The sequence below is a fragment of the Callithrix jacchus genome, chromosome 15 (genome assembly GCF_049354715.1).
Source record: "Callithrix jacchus isolate 240 chromosome 15, calJac240_pri, whole genome shotgun sequence".
Lineage (NCBI taxonomy): Eukaryota > Metazoa > Chordata > Mammalia > Primates > Cebidae > Callithrix > Callithrix jacchus.
In genome coordinates this window covers 14,159,637-14,175,166 of record NC_133516.1, presented here as the reverse complement: position 1 = coordinate 14,175,166, position 15,530 = coordinate 14,159,637, and the positions used below count along the sequence as shown (strand labels likewise).

Genomic DNA, 15,530 nt, shown 5'->3' with positions numbered 1-15,530 from the left:
AGATGTTAGTGTATATAGGTTTAGTGTGCATTAAATATCTTAATGAATAGTCTTTAGTTTGTGCTTTGAATTTGAACCAGTTATTGTTATTATTATATATTCACATTCCCTTTGAACAAGTAACATTTTTAGAACTCTGATCATTCTTATTCCTTTCAGATCAACCTTTAGAATCCCGTAGACTCTTCAAGAAGCCAATTCAGAGCTTGCCCAACATGGACTCCATTTTCAGTGAGGCCCTCTTGAAGATGCGGAAGCAGCACCCTGGGTGTCTTGCTCAGGAGGCTTGTGTCCGAGCGGTCCAGGCTGCTGTGCAGTATCCCTATGAAGTGGGCAGCAAGAAGGAGGAAGAGCTGTTTCAATATCTTTTGCAATCAGGGCAGGCAAGAGCCCTACAATATGCTTTCTTAGCTGAAAGGAAAGCAAATAAGTGGTCATCTCCCTCCGGAGCATCGTGGAAAACAGCATCAGCGCAGCCTGTCTCCTCGGTTGGTGTTGTCGGTAAGAGCATGGGGTGGTGAACGGAATCCTCCAAATCTGCTCGTATAATGTGCTGCTATTTGCTTCGCGCCACCGGATGCTAGGTTTCACATAAGACACGTTCTTGTATTAGCTAAGCTAATTCTCACCCTGTGAGCTCTCTTCTTTTACTTGAGAGGCCTAGAGATGCCAGCCTTCTCAACAGTGAGCTAAATCTGAGTAGGATGAAAGTCTGACCCTAGGTCTGACTCCAGACTGGGAATTTTTAATTTTAATTTTTTTGAGCTGGAGTCTTGCTCTGTCACCCAGGCTGTCAGCTCACTGCAACCTCCACCTCCAGGGTTCAAGTGATTCTCTCGCCTCAGCCTCCTGAGTAGCTGTGACTACCGCCACCATGCCCAGCTAATTTTTTGGTTTTTTTGGTTTTTTTGAGATGGAGTTTTGCTCTTGTTACCCAGGCTGTGCAATGGCATGATCTCGGCTCACCGCAACCTCTGCCTCCTGGGTTCAGGCAATTCTCTTGCCTCAGCCTCCTGAGTAGCTGGGATTACAGGCACGCGCCACCGTGCCCAGCTAATTGTTTGTATTTTTAGTAGAGACAGGACTTCACCATGTAGTCCAGGCTAGTCTCAAACTCCTGGCCTCAAGTGATCCACCTGCCTCAGCCTCCCAAAGTTCTGAGAATACAGGTGTGAGCCACCATTCCTGGCCTGCCATTTTTCATTCTGTACTACCTCCGCCCTGTATGAATCTCTTATTGCTGGATTTCCTAATGATGATTATTTGTACCATGTTTCAAGGCATAGCCTGTCACTCTCATAGCTAGGTATTTGTCTTGAAGTCTCTGTCTTTCCGGCCCCTGATCCATTCACTTCTCCTAGTTTCAAAACCACTATCCTCAAATCCATCTAAACCCTGAAACCATGGCTTCCCTCCTTTTTTCCTCTGGAATTTTCCTAAACAAAATACCTTCTTTCCTCAGAAGCCAGCTCCCTGATTGGCTTCTCTGAGCCACTTTCCTATGCTTCACTTGCTCTTATCCTTGGCTCAAGAATGGTCTTTGGTGAATTTTAAATCCCTTGACATGGTAAGTGAAACATCCTTCATACCAGCTGAGGTACAGTCTTCTGGGGAGAGGGTCCATAGTTTATGAAAAGCATCAACTTTCTTTCTTTTCTTTCTTTCTTTCTTTTTTTAAGTTTTTTTAATCACAAAGGCATGCAAGAAAGTTATAATAGTGCAAAAAATTTCTCATACACTTTTTATCCAGATCCTCCAAATGTTAACATTTTACTATATTTATTTTATTTCCCTCTCTCTTTTCTGAACTCTAAGACTAAGTTACAGTCTTATGTCTTTACCAAAACTAAATATTCTCTTACATGACCACAGTATAATTTATTTTAAAACACAGGGCAATTAATATAGATAAAGGACTATTATCTAGTCTATAGCCCTTATTCTGATTTTTCTTTTTCTTTTCTTAACCATCTTTATGATTTTTAAGATTACAGTTTAGTGGGAATAAATACATGTATTTCCCTTCTTCCCCTTCATCTCCCTTCTCCCCTCCCCTTCCTGGTCTTCGGCAACCACTAATCTACTGTGTATCATCATGAGATCTACTTTTCAAGCTCCCACATATGAGTGAGAGCATATGATATTTGCCTTTCTGTGTAAAAGCATCAACTTTCTTAACCCTTGCCCAGCTCTCTAGCTCAGTGGTCGCCAACCTTTTTGGCACCAGGGACCAGTTTCATGGAATATAATTTTTCCACAGATTTGGGGGAGACAGTTGTGGGATGAAACTGTTCCACCTCAGATCATCAGGCATTAGATTCTCATAAGGAGCACGCAGCCTAGATCCCTCACATGTGCAGTTCACGATAGGATTCGTGCTCCTATAAGAATCTAGTGCCACCACTGATCTGCCAGGAGGCAGAGCTCAAGGCCGTAATGCTCACTCGCCTGCCACTCACTTCCTGCTGTGCAGCCCCGTTCCTGACTGGTCATGGACCTGCTCTTGCACCAACCCAACTTGGAGGCAAAGCTCTCACTCCACATTCTCTCAATCTGTTGTCTCAATTCAACTTTGGTATCAAATAATCTGTCTCTACTATAAATACACTGTGCTCCTTTCAGCTCTGACTGTTGAGGTCTCCCCTTGGTTCACCTGTGATTTTTTTTTTTAATGAGATGGAGTTTCACTCTGTCGCCTAGGCTGGAGTGCAGTGGCACAATCTCAGTTCACTGCAACCTCCACTTCCCAGGTTCCAGTGATTCTTGGCCTCCCCAGTAGCTGGGATTAAAGGTGTGCATGACCACACCTGGCTGACTTTTGTATTTTTAGTAGAGACGGGTTTCACCACATTGGCCAGGCTGGTCTTGAACTCCCGACCTCAGGTGATCCACCCGCATGGGCCTCCCAAAGTGCTGGAATTACAGCTGTGAGCCACTGTGCCCAGGCTCACTTGTGATTTTTTTTACGATGGGTAAGTAGAGTGACAAAGAACTATGATTGTTCCTCTTTTTGTACTATTAAATATTTCAGCAATGCCAATATTTATTTCTAGTTGTGGTGTACTTAACCTCTTTCTTTTCCCTTCAATTCCTTCAAGCCAAGGATAATTAACACAAATAATAACAAGCTGGTAAGTGTGTCAGTATTGTGTTTGTCAAACATCGTTTGAGATAATTTCTTGATTTTGTTGTTGTGAACCTTTCTTTAAAAGACTTCAGCAAGAGGCTGAGGCAGGAGAATTTCTTGAACCGGGACCCAGAAGGCGGAGGCTGCAGTAAGCTGAGATCGCACTACTGCACTCCAGCCTGGGCTGCAGAACGAGACTCTGTCTCAAAAAAAAAGACTTCAGGCTTGTTTCTGGCACATAATGTTTAAAAGTTTGAAGTATTTTTTTAAAACAGTATCCACATTGTTTTGAAAAATATTGGAAAGGGTGTACTAAATATATAAAAGATATGTAGATAGAAATAAAGTGGGAGGATCTGGATGTTTCCGTCTTCTTCATGTGTGTTGCCATGCTGACCTGTGTTTCATCTTCGGGACGCAGCCTTCCACTGCTCCCGTGTGCCCTCTGAAAGGCTCCATGACCCTCCTCTGCCTCCTGACTGAAACCTGGCTTACCCTGAGGACCAGCGTCTGCAGCCCTCTCTAGGGAGTGCTCCTGCTTCTCCCACACTCCGTGGGCCTCTGGGTCACTTCTCAGTTCCCCTCTCAGACCACTGTGCTCTGTGGGACACTGTCCTTTGTGGTCTGGCCCTGTGATCTCACATTTCTATCCCTTTTCGTTACTGTCCTGCTCCCCTCCATTTGCTGAACATTTTACTACTTGGCTCACAGTTATCCACTTTGGCCCAAACCCTGCTGCCATCCTGGTTGTCCTCATTGTCTTGTAGCATCTGGGTTTTTTGCCTCCTGAGACTCAGGGATGTTCACCTCCCCCCACTTCCACATTCCACACTCGTTGCTTCTCCACAGGACATGGCATTACCCTGAATATTTCTCCGCTTCCAAAACCTGAAACCCCACCGTTCACCACACCTCATATTTTCCTTCTATCTTTCTTTTTTGTTGTTGTTTTTTGAGACACTCTCACTCTGTCGCCCAGGCTAGAGTGCAATAGTGTGATCTCAGCTCCCTGCAACCTCCGCCTCCCCTGTTCAAGCAACTCTCCTGCCTCAGCCTCCCAAGTAGCTGGGATAAGAGGCGCACACCACCACACCCAGCTAATTTTTTGTATTTTAGTAGAGATGGAGTTTCACCATGTTGCCCAGGCTGGTCGCGAACTCTGAGCTCAGGCGATCCACCCACCTTGGCCTCCCAAAGTGCTGGGATTACAGGCGTGAGCCACCGCTCCCAGCCTCCTTGTATCTTAATGGGTTATTCCAACTACATCCGTTACTTGATCAGCTCCCCTTATCTTTATTTTCTCCTCTCTTCAGCTTTAATTTTACGAGTTGTCATTTCAGCCACTCTCGGGCCGAAGCCTGCAAACTCTGGTTCGTTGCCCTTCCATCACACTCGACACTCAATCCTAACTCTGACGATCCAGCTGTTTGCTTGTTTCCCTGAGCCCAGGCCCAGGCTTCTCAGCCCCGCTGGAGATGCAGTTCCAATTGGCTATCCTGCAGGTTCATTCCCCACCCCAACTGGGCCCCCAGGGCTGTTGGGACAAGAGAAGGGAGTTGATCGGAAACTGCAAGACTAGTATTCAAAACATCATTTTTTGGTATTTACTTCTCTGAGTAAAAGAGGTTCCTGGTCAAATTCAATTCCATGTAGTCAAAAGCAGCACTATGGTAGGGGAGCAGGACTCCTTGCCCCTGTCTATGTGTGTCTGTGAGGCAGAATTAGAGAACTGTATGAAACTTGAGACCAATAGCGAGGAGACCAGAGTTCTGAACCCTACACTCTACCTTTCAATGTAGAAAAGATTTCTCAAAGCTAACGTTTAGGTTACAAGTTGCTACATGAGTGAGGGCTATTCAGCCTTCTTGTTCTTGGGGAAATTACAGGGGGTTAATAAATTTGGAAAACTGTGTTCTTAATCATTTAATATATTTATTATTTATAGTTTTGAGTAATTTAATACACTTGGAAATTTAACTGTGTTCTAGAGAGACCAAATCAGCGATTTCTGTTGGCTAATACATCTTATCTTCAAAACCAATCTTCAAAACTAGCATGGAGGCATGCTAGTAAGTGCAAAGTATCGAAGAGTAATATATAAGGGGCTTTCCCAAAACTGTTTCATCCACAGTGGGCTGGTTAGGCAGCAGATGCTCTGCTGCTGTCACAGGTAACCCAGAAATCTTAGCAGCTTAGCACAATCAGTATTTATTTAATGCTTATTCCATAAGGTCATTCTAGGACCAGGGTTTTTTCCCACCAGTGGCTTTGCCATTCTCCATGACAAGGGTCAGCAAACTTTTTCTGTAAAGTTCCAGATAGTAAATATTTTAAGCTTTGTGGGCCATACAGTCTCTGTTGCAACTACTGAAGTCTACCGTTGTGCACAAAAACAGCCACAGAGCTGGGCGTGGCAGCACGTGCCTGAATTGCAGCCACTAGGGAGGCCGAGGCAGGAAGATCACTTGAGCCCAGGACATAGAGGCTGCAGTGAGCCTTGATGCCCCCACTGTACTCCATCCTGGGCAACAGAACAAGACCCTATCTCTAAAAACAAACAAAATACAAAACAAAACAAAAACCCAGCCATAGACAATATGGAAACAAATTAGCATTGTGTTCCAATAAAATTTATTTATGGACAATGAATTTTGAATGTGATGTAATTTTTTGAGTGTCACAAAATTGTACTTTTAAAATTTTTTATTTAAAAATATAAAAACATGTTTTTGCCTGCAGGCAGTACAACAATCTGGCAGTGGGCTGGGTTTAACCTGCAGGCCACAGTTTACCCCAACACCCACTTTAGGCCTCCCTCAGGGCCTCAGGTCGGTCTCTGCATTCTCTACATCCGGGTGGCAATGCAGGATCCTGTGGGAGATTTTAGGAGCCAGTCCTAGAACCGACATTGCTCCCAGTCACCACCATCATATTTCATTGACCACAGTTACTCACAGGCCCTACCAGGATGCAGGGGATCTAGAAAGGGCAGTCTTAGGAGGCTGAGGCAGGAGAATTGGCTGAACCCAGGAGGCGGAGGTTGCAGTGAGCCGAGATTGTGCCATTGCACTCCAGCCTGGGTAACAAGAGTGAAACTCCGTCTCAAAAAAAAAAAGCAAGTGCAGTCTTCTCTGTGCCAGGAGGAAAATGAGATGGTGTTGGGAACAATCACATTTTTCATCAAATAATTTTTCTTCATTTTCCACTTTTTCTTGCCATTGCTTAAAAATGTTTCTGCCTTTGCTTTTCCCTTCCTCGACCTGGATGGTTCAACTTGCTCAATTTTACCTCTTACAATCTAATCTTCCTTTAAGCTCCATTTCAAATGTCTTTGTCTTGAAGCTTTTCTTGATTCAACCATCGGAATGTAATTTTTTCCCTTTGAATCAAAGAAATTTGAACTTTACCATATGGAATGGATATTTGTGAACTCTGCTTTCTACCACTAGATCAGAGGCTCCCTGAAGGTTGATGCTCTTCATGTTTTTTAATAACAGTTTAATTGAGATGTAACTCATATAAAATTCATTCTCTTATTTATGTATTTACTAATTTTAGCTTTTTTTTTTTTTTGAGACGGAGTTTCACTCTTGTTACCCAGGCTGGAGTGCAATGGCACGATCTCGGCTCACCGCAACCTCCGCCTCCTGGGTTCAGGCAATTCTCTTACCTCAGCCTCCCGAGTAGCTGGGATTACAGGCACGCGTCACCATGCCCAGATAATTTTTTGTATTTTTAGTAGAGACGGGGTTTCACCATGTTGACCAGGGTGGTCTCGATCTCTTGACCTCGTGATCCACCTGCCTTGGCCTCCCAAAGTGCAGGGATTACAAGCGTGAGCCACCGCACCCAGCCAATTTTAGCTTTTTTTTAAGAATGGATCTTGCTCTGTTGCTTAGGCTGGAGTGCAGTGGTGCAATCTCAGTTCACTGCAACCTCCACCTCCCAGGTTCAAGTGATTCTTGTGCCTCAGCCTCCCAAGTAGCTGGGATGATAGGTATGTGCTACTATGCCTGGCTAATTTTTATATTTTTAATAGAGACGGGGTTTTGCCATGTTGGCCAGGCTGGTCTCAAACTCCTGGCCTCAAGTGATCCACCTGCCTCAGCTTCTCAAAGTGCTGGGATTACAGGCATGAGACACTGTGCCAGGCCAAAATTCACCGTTTTAAGGTGATTTAATGTAAAATGGTACAGCTGCAACTGGGCACAGTGGCTCACGATTGTAATCCCAGCACTTGGGGGGGCCATGGCAAGTAGATCACCTGAGGTCAGGAGTTCAAGACCAGCCTGGTTAACACGGTGAAACCCCATCTTCACTAAAAATACAAAAAAATTAGCCAGGCATGGTGGCGGGCACTTGTAATCCCAGCTACTTCAGAGGCTGAGGCACAAGAATTGCTTGAACTCAGGAGGCAGAGGTTGCAGTGAGCCAAGATCACACCACTGCACTTGGGTGACAGGGCAAGACTCCATCTCAAAAACTAAATAAGTAAGTAATAAAATGGTATCGCTGCTATGGACAACAGTATGGCAGTTCAAAAAGGTAAAAATTGCCATATGACCCAGCAATCCCACTTCTGGATATTTACCCCAAAGAGTTGAAAGCAGGGGCCAGGCCCAGTGGCTCATGCCTGTAATCCCAGCACTTTGGGAGGCCAAGGCGAGCAGATCACTTGAGGTCAGGAGATTGAGACCAGCCTGACCAACAGAGTGAAATCCCATCTCTACTAAAAATACAAAAATTAGCTGGACGTGGTGGTGCACACCTGTAATCACACCTACTTGGGAGGCTGAGGCCAGGAGAATCACTCGAACCCAGGAGGTGAGGTTGCCGTGAGCTGAGAGCGGCCACCATACTCCAGCCTGGGTGACAGAGCAAGACTCCATCTCAAAAAAAAAAAAAAAAAGTCTGGGCACAGTGGCTCACACCTGTAATCCCAGCACTTTGGGAGGCTGAGATGGGCGGATCACGAGGTCAAGAGATGGAGACCATCCTGGCCAACATGGTGAAAACCCATCTCTACTAAAATACAAAAATTAGCTGAGCATAGTGGTGCACACCTGTAGACCCAGCTACTAGGGAGGCTGAGGCAGGAGAAATGCTTGAACCCGGGAGGCGGAGGTTGCGTTGAGCTGAGATTGCGCCACTGTGCCTGGAGACAGAGAGAGACTGTCTCAAAAAAAAGAAAAAAAGAAAAAGAAAAAGAAAGAATTGAAACAGGGACTCAAATAGATATTTATACACTCATGTTTATAACAGCATTATTCACAATAGCCCAAAGGTACAAGCAACCCAAACTGAAGGATGAACGGGTAAATAAAATTTGGTATATGCATACAATGGAATATTATTCAGCCTTTAAAAAGGAAGAAAATTCTGACACATTACAACATGGATGAACCATGAGGACATACTGCTAAGTGAAATAAGCCAAGCATAAACAATCAAATACTGTGTAATTCCATTTATATGAAGTATCTAGAGTAGTCAAATTCACAGATACAGAAAATAGAATGGTTGGCCAAGGCTGGGGAGAGGGAACATGAGGAGTTATCATTTAGTAGGTGCAGTTTCCATTTTGCTGTTTGAAAAAGTTCTGATTATGGTTGTATAACATTGTGACTGTATTTAATGCCACCAAACTGTGCACTTAAAAATGATTATGATGATAAATCATATGTGTATTTTGCCACAATCTCTAAAAATAAGAAAATGCATTATAACAGTATCACCAAAAAAGAATACAATTCAATGGTTTTTAGGTATTGACAGAGTTATGCAACCATTGTTCTAACATCAACGTTAGAACATTCTCATCATTCCCAAAGAAATCCGGTACCCATCAATACTCACTCACCATCACCCTTCCCTCCAGCGCTTGGCAACCAGGAATCTACTTTCTGTCTCTATGGATTTGCCTTTTCTGGACATTTCACGTAAATGAAACTATACAATATGTAGCCTTTTGTGTTTGGCTTTTTTTTTTTTTTTTCCCCGAGGTGGTGCCTCACTCTGTCACCCAGGCTGGAGTGTGGTGGAGCAATCTCAACTCATTGCAACCTCTGCCTCCTAAGCTCAAGCAATCCTCCCACCTCAGCCTCTTGAGGAGCTGGGACCATAGGCACATGCTGCCACACCTGGGTAATGTTTTGCGTTTCTGGTAGAGATGGGGTTTCACCATGTTGGCCAGGCTGGTCTTGAACTGCTGAATTCAAGTGATCTTGCCCCTTGGCCTCCCAAAGTGCTGGGATTACAGGTGTGAGCCACTGCACCTGGCCCTAGCTTCTTTAACTTAGCATAATGCTTTCAAGATTCATTCATGTTATAGCATGTATTACTATTTTATTCTTCCCCTCCACAGAGTTTCGCTCTTGTTGCCCAGGCTAGAGTGCAATGCCACGATCTTGGCTCACTGCAACTTCTGCCTCCCAGGTTCAAGTGATTCTCCTGCCTCAACCTCCCAAGTAGCTGGGATTACAGGTGTGCACCACCATGTCCAGCTAACTTTTGTATTTTTAGTAGATGTGGGGTTTCATCATGTTGGTCAGGCTGGTCTTGAACTCCTGACCTCAAGTGATCTGCCCACCTCATATTTTATTCCTTTTTATGGCTGAATTAATATTCTCCATTGTGTGTATCCATTCACCAGTTGATGGACATTCAAATTGCTTCTATTTCTGGCTAATTTTTTGATGTCAGAAAGTGAAATTTATTTTTATTGTGTAAATGCAAAAATTACAGGAAAATATTTTAAAGCTTAAAAAAATGCCTAGTGACATGATACAGGAAAATCACAAAGCAGGAGAATGACACTAAATTAATAAATTTCATTAAAAATGTCTCACTGTATCTCAGATTTTAAAAGATTCCATTTCTGTAGAAGACAGTTGATTCTGTTGAAGATATAATGACCCCCAATTTAATTAATAAGTGATAATAGCTACTGATCTATTTCTTTTGGGGAGGAGATAAGTACAATGTGTATAAGTTCTGTGAACATGTAATCAACACAATTTTCTGGATCCAGCATTAGCTCAGGGTTTCTGAAATTATTTTATTTTAAATTTTAGATTTGCGGGTATAGGTGCAGGTTTGTTACATGGTTGTATATATTATGTGATGCCAAAGTTTGGGCTTTGATGTTCACTCAGGTAGTGAACTTAGTACCCAATAGGTAGGTTTTCAACCCTTCCCTCTTCCCTCACTTTCCCTTTTGGAATCCCTAGTGTTTATTTTTCCCATCTTTGGGGCCCTGTGTAACCAATGTTTAGCTCACACTTATAAGTGAGAGCATGCAGTATTTGGTTTTCCATTTCTGTGTTAATTTGCTTAGGATAATGGCCTCCAGCTGCATCTATGTTGTTGCAAATGTGTGATTTTATTCTTTTTTATGGCTGCATTTGGCTATTTTGAATAATGCTGCTAATGAACATTCATGTATAAGCTTTATGTGGACATATATTTTCAGTTCTCTTGGAGATTTAGATATCAGTAGAATTGATGGATCATATAGTAACTCCATGTTTAACTTTTTGAGTAACTGCTAAACTGTTTTTCACAGCAACTGTACCATTTAAAAATTTTCCAGCAATGTATCACTGTTCTAATTTCTCCAAATCCTCACCAAAATCTGTTATTGTCTGTCTTTTTCATTATTGCCATCCTAGTAGGTTTGAAGTGTTACCTCACTCTGGCTTCGATTTGCATTTCCTAATGACTATTGATGTCGAACATCTTTTCATGTGCTTGTTGGCCATGTGTTTTTTGGGCTTTGGGTGTCATATCTTAGAAACCATTGCCTAATTCAAGATCACAAAGATGTATCCATCAGACTTACTCCTAAGATCTGCTCCTAAGAATTTTATAGTTTTAGCTCTTACATTTAGGCCTATGATTCATTTTGAGTTAGTTTTTGTAAATGGTGTGAGGAAGGGTCCAGCTTCATTCTTTTACATGGGGATATCCAGTTGTCCCAGCATCATTTGTTGAAAAGACTATACTTTATTCATTGAATGTTCTTGGCAGTCTTGTTAAAAATCAATTGGCCATAATTGTATGGGTTTATTTCTGGCTGTCAGTTCTATTCTGCTGATCTATATGTCTATTCTTTTGCCATTATCACACTGTCTTGAATACTGTAAGGTGGTTTTTTTTATTTTTTGTTTTCTGTTTTTGAGACAGGATCTTAATCTGTTACCCAGGCTAGAGTGCTGGGTGATCATAGCTCACTGCAATCTTCAAACTCCTGGGTTCAAGATATCCTCTTGCTTCATCTTCCCAAATAGCTGTGACTATAGGCATGCACCATCAAGCCTGGCTAATTTTTAATTTTTTATAGATATGGAGTCTCGCTATGTTGCCCGGGCTGGTCTCAAACTCTTGGCCTGAAACAGTCCTCTCACCTTGGCCTCCCAAAGTTCTGGGATTACAGGCATGAGCCACCTCACCAGCCTTGAATAGTTTTGTCATTTGATTTGAAATTGGGAGGAGTGACTCCTCCAACTTTGTTCTTCTTTTTCAATATTGTTTTAGCTCTTCAGGTTTTCTTGCATTTCTCTGTGAATTTTAGGATCAGCTTATTGATTCTGCAAAAAACCAGCTGGGATTTTTGTGGGAATTGTGTTGGTTCTTCACATCAATTTGGGTAGTAGTGACACCTTAACAATAGTAAGTTGCCTGATACATAAATATTTCACGATTTTCCATTTATTTAGGTCTTATTTAATTTCTGTTAACAGTGTTTCATAGTTTTTAGTGTACACATTCTCCTATTCTTTATTAAATTTATTCCTATGTATTATTCTTTTTGATGCTATTGTAAGTAGAATTGTTTAACTTTGTATTCAGATTGTTCATTGCTAATATATAGAAATATACTTGATTTTTATATATCATCAATTGTGTACCCTACAATCTTGTTCGACTCATTCGTTAGTTTTTATAGTTTCTATTTGTGTGTATGAATCCAACTCGCTTTTATATCCTCTGAAACACTTAACAGAGTGCAGAGTCTTAACTAGTACTCAATTCATTTGTGTTTCTTCAATTTCTTTAAATGCCACGTTGTCACATAAGCCTTCCATCCGGTGAATAACATTTATCAGTTCGCAATACCACCGAGTCATTCTTTTTCTCTTTCAATTTTTATCTTCAGGCTTGGGAACAATGGGCCGAGGCATCGTCATCTCTTTTGCAAGGGCCAGGATTCCTGTGATTGCTGTAGACTCAGACAAAAACCAGCTAGCAACTGCAAACAAGATAATAACCTCTGTCTTGGAAAAAGAAGCATCCAAAATGCAACAGAGTGGCCACCCTTGGTCAGGACCAAAACCCAGGTTAACTTCATCTATGAAGGAGCTTGGTGGTATAGATTTAGTCATTGAAGCAGTATTTGAGGACATGAGCCTGAAGAAGCAGGTCTTTGCTGAACTCTCAGCTGTGTGCAAACCAGAAGCTTTTTTGTGCACCAATACTTCATCCCTGGACGTTGATGAGATTGCTTCTTCCACAAATCGTCCTCACTTGGTCATTGGCACTCACTTCTTTTCCCCAGCTCATATCATGAAGTTGTTAGAGGTTATTCCCAGCCAATACTCTTCCCCCACTACTATTGCCACTGTTATGAACTTATCAAAAAAGATTAAAAAGATTGGGGTCGTTGTAGGCAACTGTTTTGGATTTGTGGGGAATCGAATGTTGAATCCTTATTACAGTCAGACATATTTCTTATTAGAAGAAGGCAGCAAGCCAGAGGAGGTAGATCGGGTGCTGGAAGAGTTTGGTTTTAAAATGGGACCTTTTAGAGTGTCCGATCTTGCTGGGTTGGACGTGGGCTGGAAATCTAGAAAGGGGCAAGGTCTTACCGGACCTACATTGCCTCCAGGAACTCCTGCCCGAAAAAGAGGCAGTAGGAGATATTGCCCAATTCCTGATGTGCTCTGTGAATTAGGACGATTTGGCCAGAAGACAGGTAAGGGCTGGTATCAATATGACAAGCCATTGGGTAGGATTCACAAACCTGATCCGTGGCTTTCCAAATTCCTATCACAGTATAGAGAAACCCATCACATTGAACCACGTATCATCAGCCGGGATGAGATCCTCGAGCGCTGCTTATATTCACTTATCAATGAAGCATTCCGTATCTTGGGAGAAGGGATAGCTGCTAGCCCAGAGCACATCGATGTTGTCTATTTACATGGATACGGATGGCCAAGGCACAGGGGCGGGCCCATGTTCTATGCTTCCACAGTTGGGTTGCCCACAGTTCTAGAGAAGTTGCAGAAATATTACAGGCAGAACCCTGATATTCCCCAACTGGAGCCCAGTGACTATCTAAAAAAGCTGGCTTCTCAGGGAAACCCTCCCCTGAAAGAATGGCAAAGCTTGGCAGGCCCCCCCAGCAGCAAATTGTGATTCAGCCTCCCAGCTTATGCCCCGCATGCTAGCATCAGGTAATGCTCACTGAATTTCAGTGAAATTAAATCCAAAAATCCAAAGTAAGATTGTTCTGAAATACAAAGCGAAAGAAATAATCCGTAGAGTCTTCTGTGCGACGATGCTAATGGTCAGATCTTCAGGCGTGTGTTTCCCTTGCCTCTGAATCTGTCCCTATCAGATGAATTCAGTGCATGAACTTGTGTGAGTGTAAAACCATAATAGCTGATGAAAGAGGCTCAGGCATAAGTTATGATTCTCAAGTGCGTTGATCATTGGAGAAATGTGTCATCTATTAATAAATGATAAATGCAGCTAAGTCATACATTCATTTTGACCCCTTTCAACCTCACACACATAGTATTGATCAGAAGTCTTATGAATCATACATACACTCAACGAACATTAAAGCTGTAAGAAAAACACAGTTGGAAATTGGTAAGGGAACCGAGTACTTCAAACCAGCACAGGGAACGCGGGGTAGTGTGGTAAATCGTGCTCAATATATCACTTCTGTGCAAGCCTCGGTAATGCTTGTTGATCATTTCCCTAAGCCCAGGGGACGACCTAGTCTTTCCTCTTCTGTTTACGGAGAAATAATAGAAAGCAGTAAGTTGTTAACTTAGTGTAAAAAGGGTCTTAGAGAACATCTAACCTTCTAGGAGTTCCCAATTCTGTGACAGAGTAACGATACCAGTCCCCTGTGACGACAAGCCTTTGTGATTTTACATATGGAAATGACTGAATCTTGAAAAATTAAAATTGTTGCAAAACATATTTTGTATAATTTTGTTATAAGAATTCTCTTTTTACTTTTTGACTTGTGTAGTTAAAAATTAAGGGGCTGGTCAATACAAAAACTTGTACACAAATATTTACAGTGGAATTACTCATAATGGCCAAAAGCTGGATACCACCCAAATGTCTATTAACTAATGAATAGATAAGCCAAATCTGATATGTCCATGCATGATTTATCCATTCAGCCATAAAAAATAAAGGGCCAGGCACAGTGGCTCACACCTGTAATCCCAGCACTTTGGGAGGCTGAGGCGGAGGATTGCTTAAGGCCAGAAATTCAAGACCAGCCTGGTCGACATAACAAAACCCTGTCTCTACAGAAACTAAAAAAAATTTAGCTGGACATGGCGGCACACGCATGTAATTCCAGCTACTTGGGAGGCTGAGGTGGGAGAATCTCTTGAGTCCAAGAGGTTGAGGCTGCAGTGAGCTGTGATCATGCCACTACACTCCAGCCTGGGCAACAGAGTGAGACCCTGTCTCAAAAAAAGAAAAAAGTATGTATTGATACATTCTACAAGATGAATCTTGAAGACATTATGCTAAGTAAAAGAAGCCAGCCGCAAAAGGCCACATACTGTATGAACGTTTTTATGACATGTCCAAAACAGGTGAATCTCTAGAGACAGAAAGTACATTAGTGGTTGCCTAAGGCTAGAATTGTTGGGGAGTGATGAATGGGGAGTACAGGATTCATCTAATGGGCACAGGATTTCTTTATAAGGTTCATGAAAATGGTCTGAACTTATTGTGGTAATGGTCACGTAACTGATTTCAAGTGAGTGAATTATATGGTATGCAAATTATATCTCAATAAAGTTGTTAGTAAATAAATGGGGCTGAAGATGTTATCTGTGGTGTAAATGAACGTTCACAATATTTTCACCTGTGAACTCAAACAAAATGATGAAAGTTCTGATGTGAAAATCTTCAGTGAATAGAGTGTACGTTTCCCATTGTTAAAAAGCAAACAAAAGAAAACCAGCAAAAAATTCAAGTGTTCTTTGAATTGTACAGAGCACAATTAATTATGTTTGAATTGTACAGAGCACTTCATTTTATATAATTTGGTTTGTGAATTTAAAGACGTCAATGGAGATCAGTCCTGAAAATAGCGATTTTTGTCTCCAAAGTGATTTGTTTTCAAATTAATGTTAAAGAA

General features: G+C 42.1%; 1 protein-coding gene across 2 annotated transcripts in view; it reads left to right on the top strand.

Annotated features, from left to right (window-relative positions):
- EHHADH (enoyl-CoA hydratase and 3-hydroxyacyl CoA dehydrogenase) overlaps positions 1-15,202 on the top strand; it is a 101,706-nt gene extending 86,504 nt beyond the window's left edge. For both annotated transcript variants that reach the window (XM_035274668.3, XM_002758137.6), the window contains exons 6-7: positions 160-501; positions 12,285-15,202. In XM_035274668.3, the coding sequence (XP_035130559.2) occupies positions 160-501; positions 12,285-13,546 (1,604 nt within the window). In that variant the 3' untranslated portion in view covers positions 13,547-15,202. The remainder of the gene's footprint in view (positions 1-159; positions 502-12,284) is intronic.
- Positions 15,203-15,530: the final 328 nt, after the last annotated feature.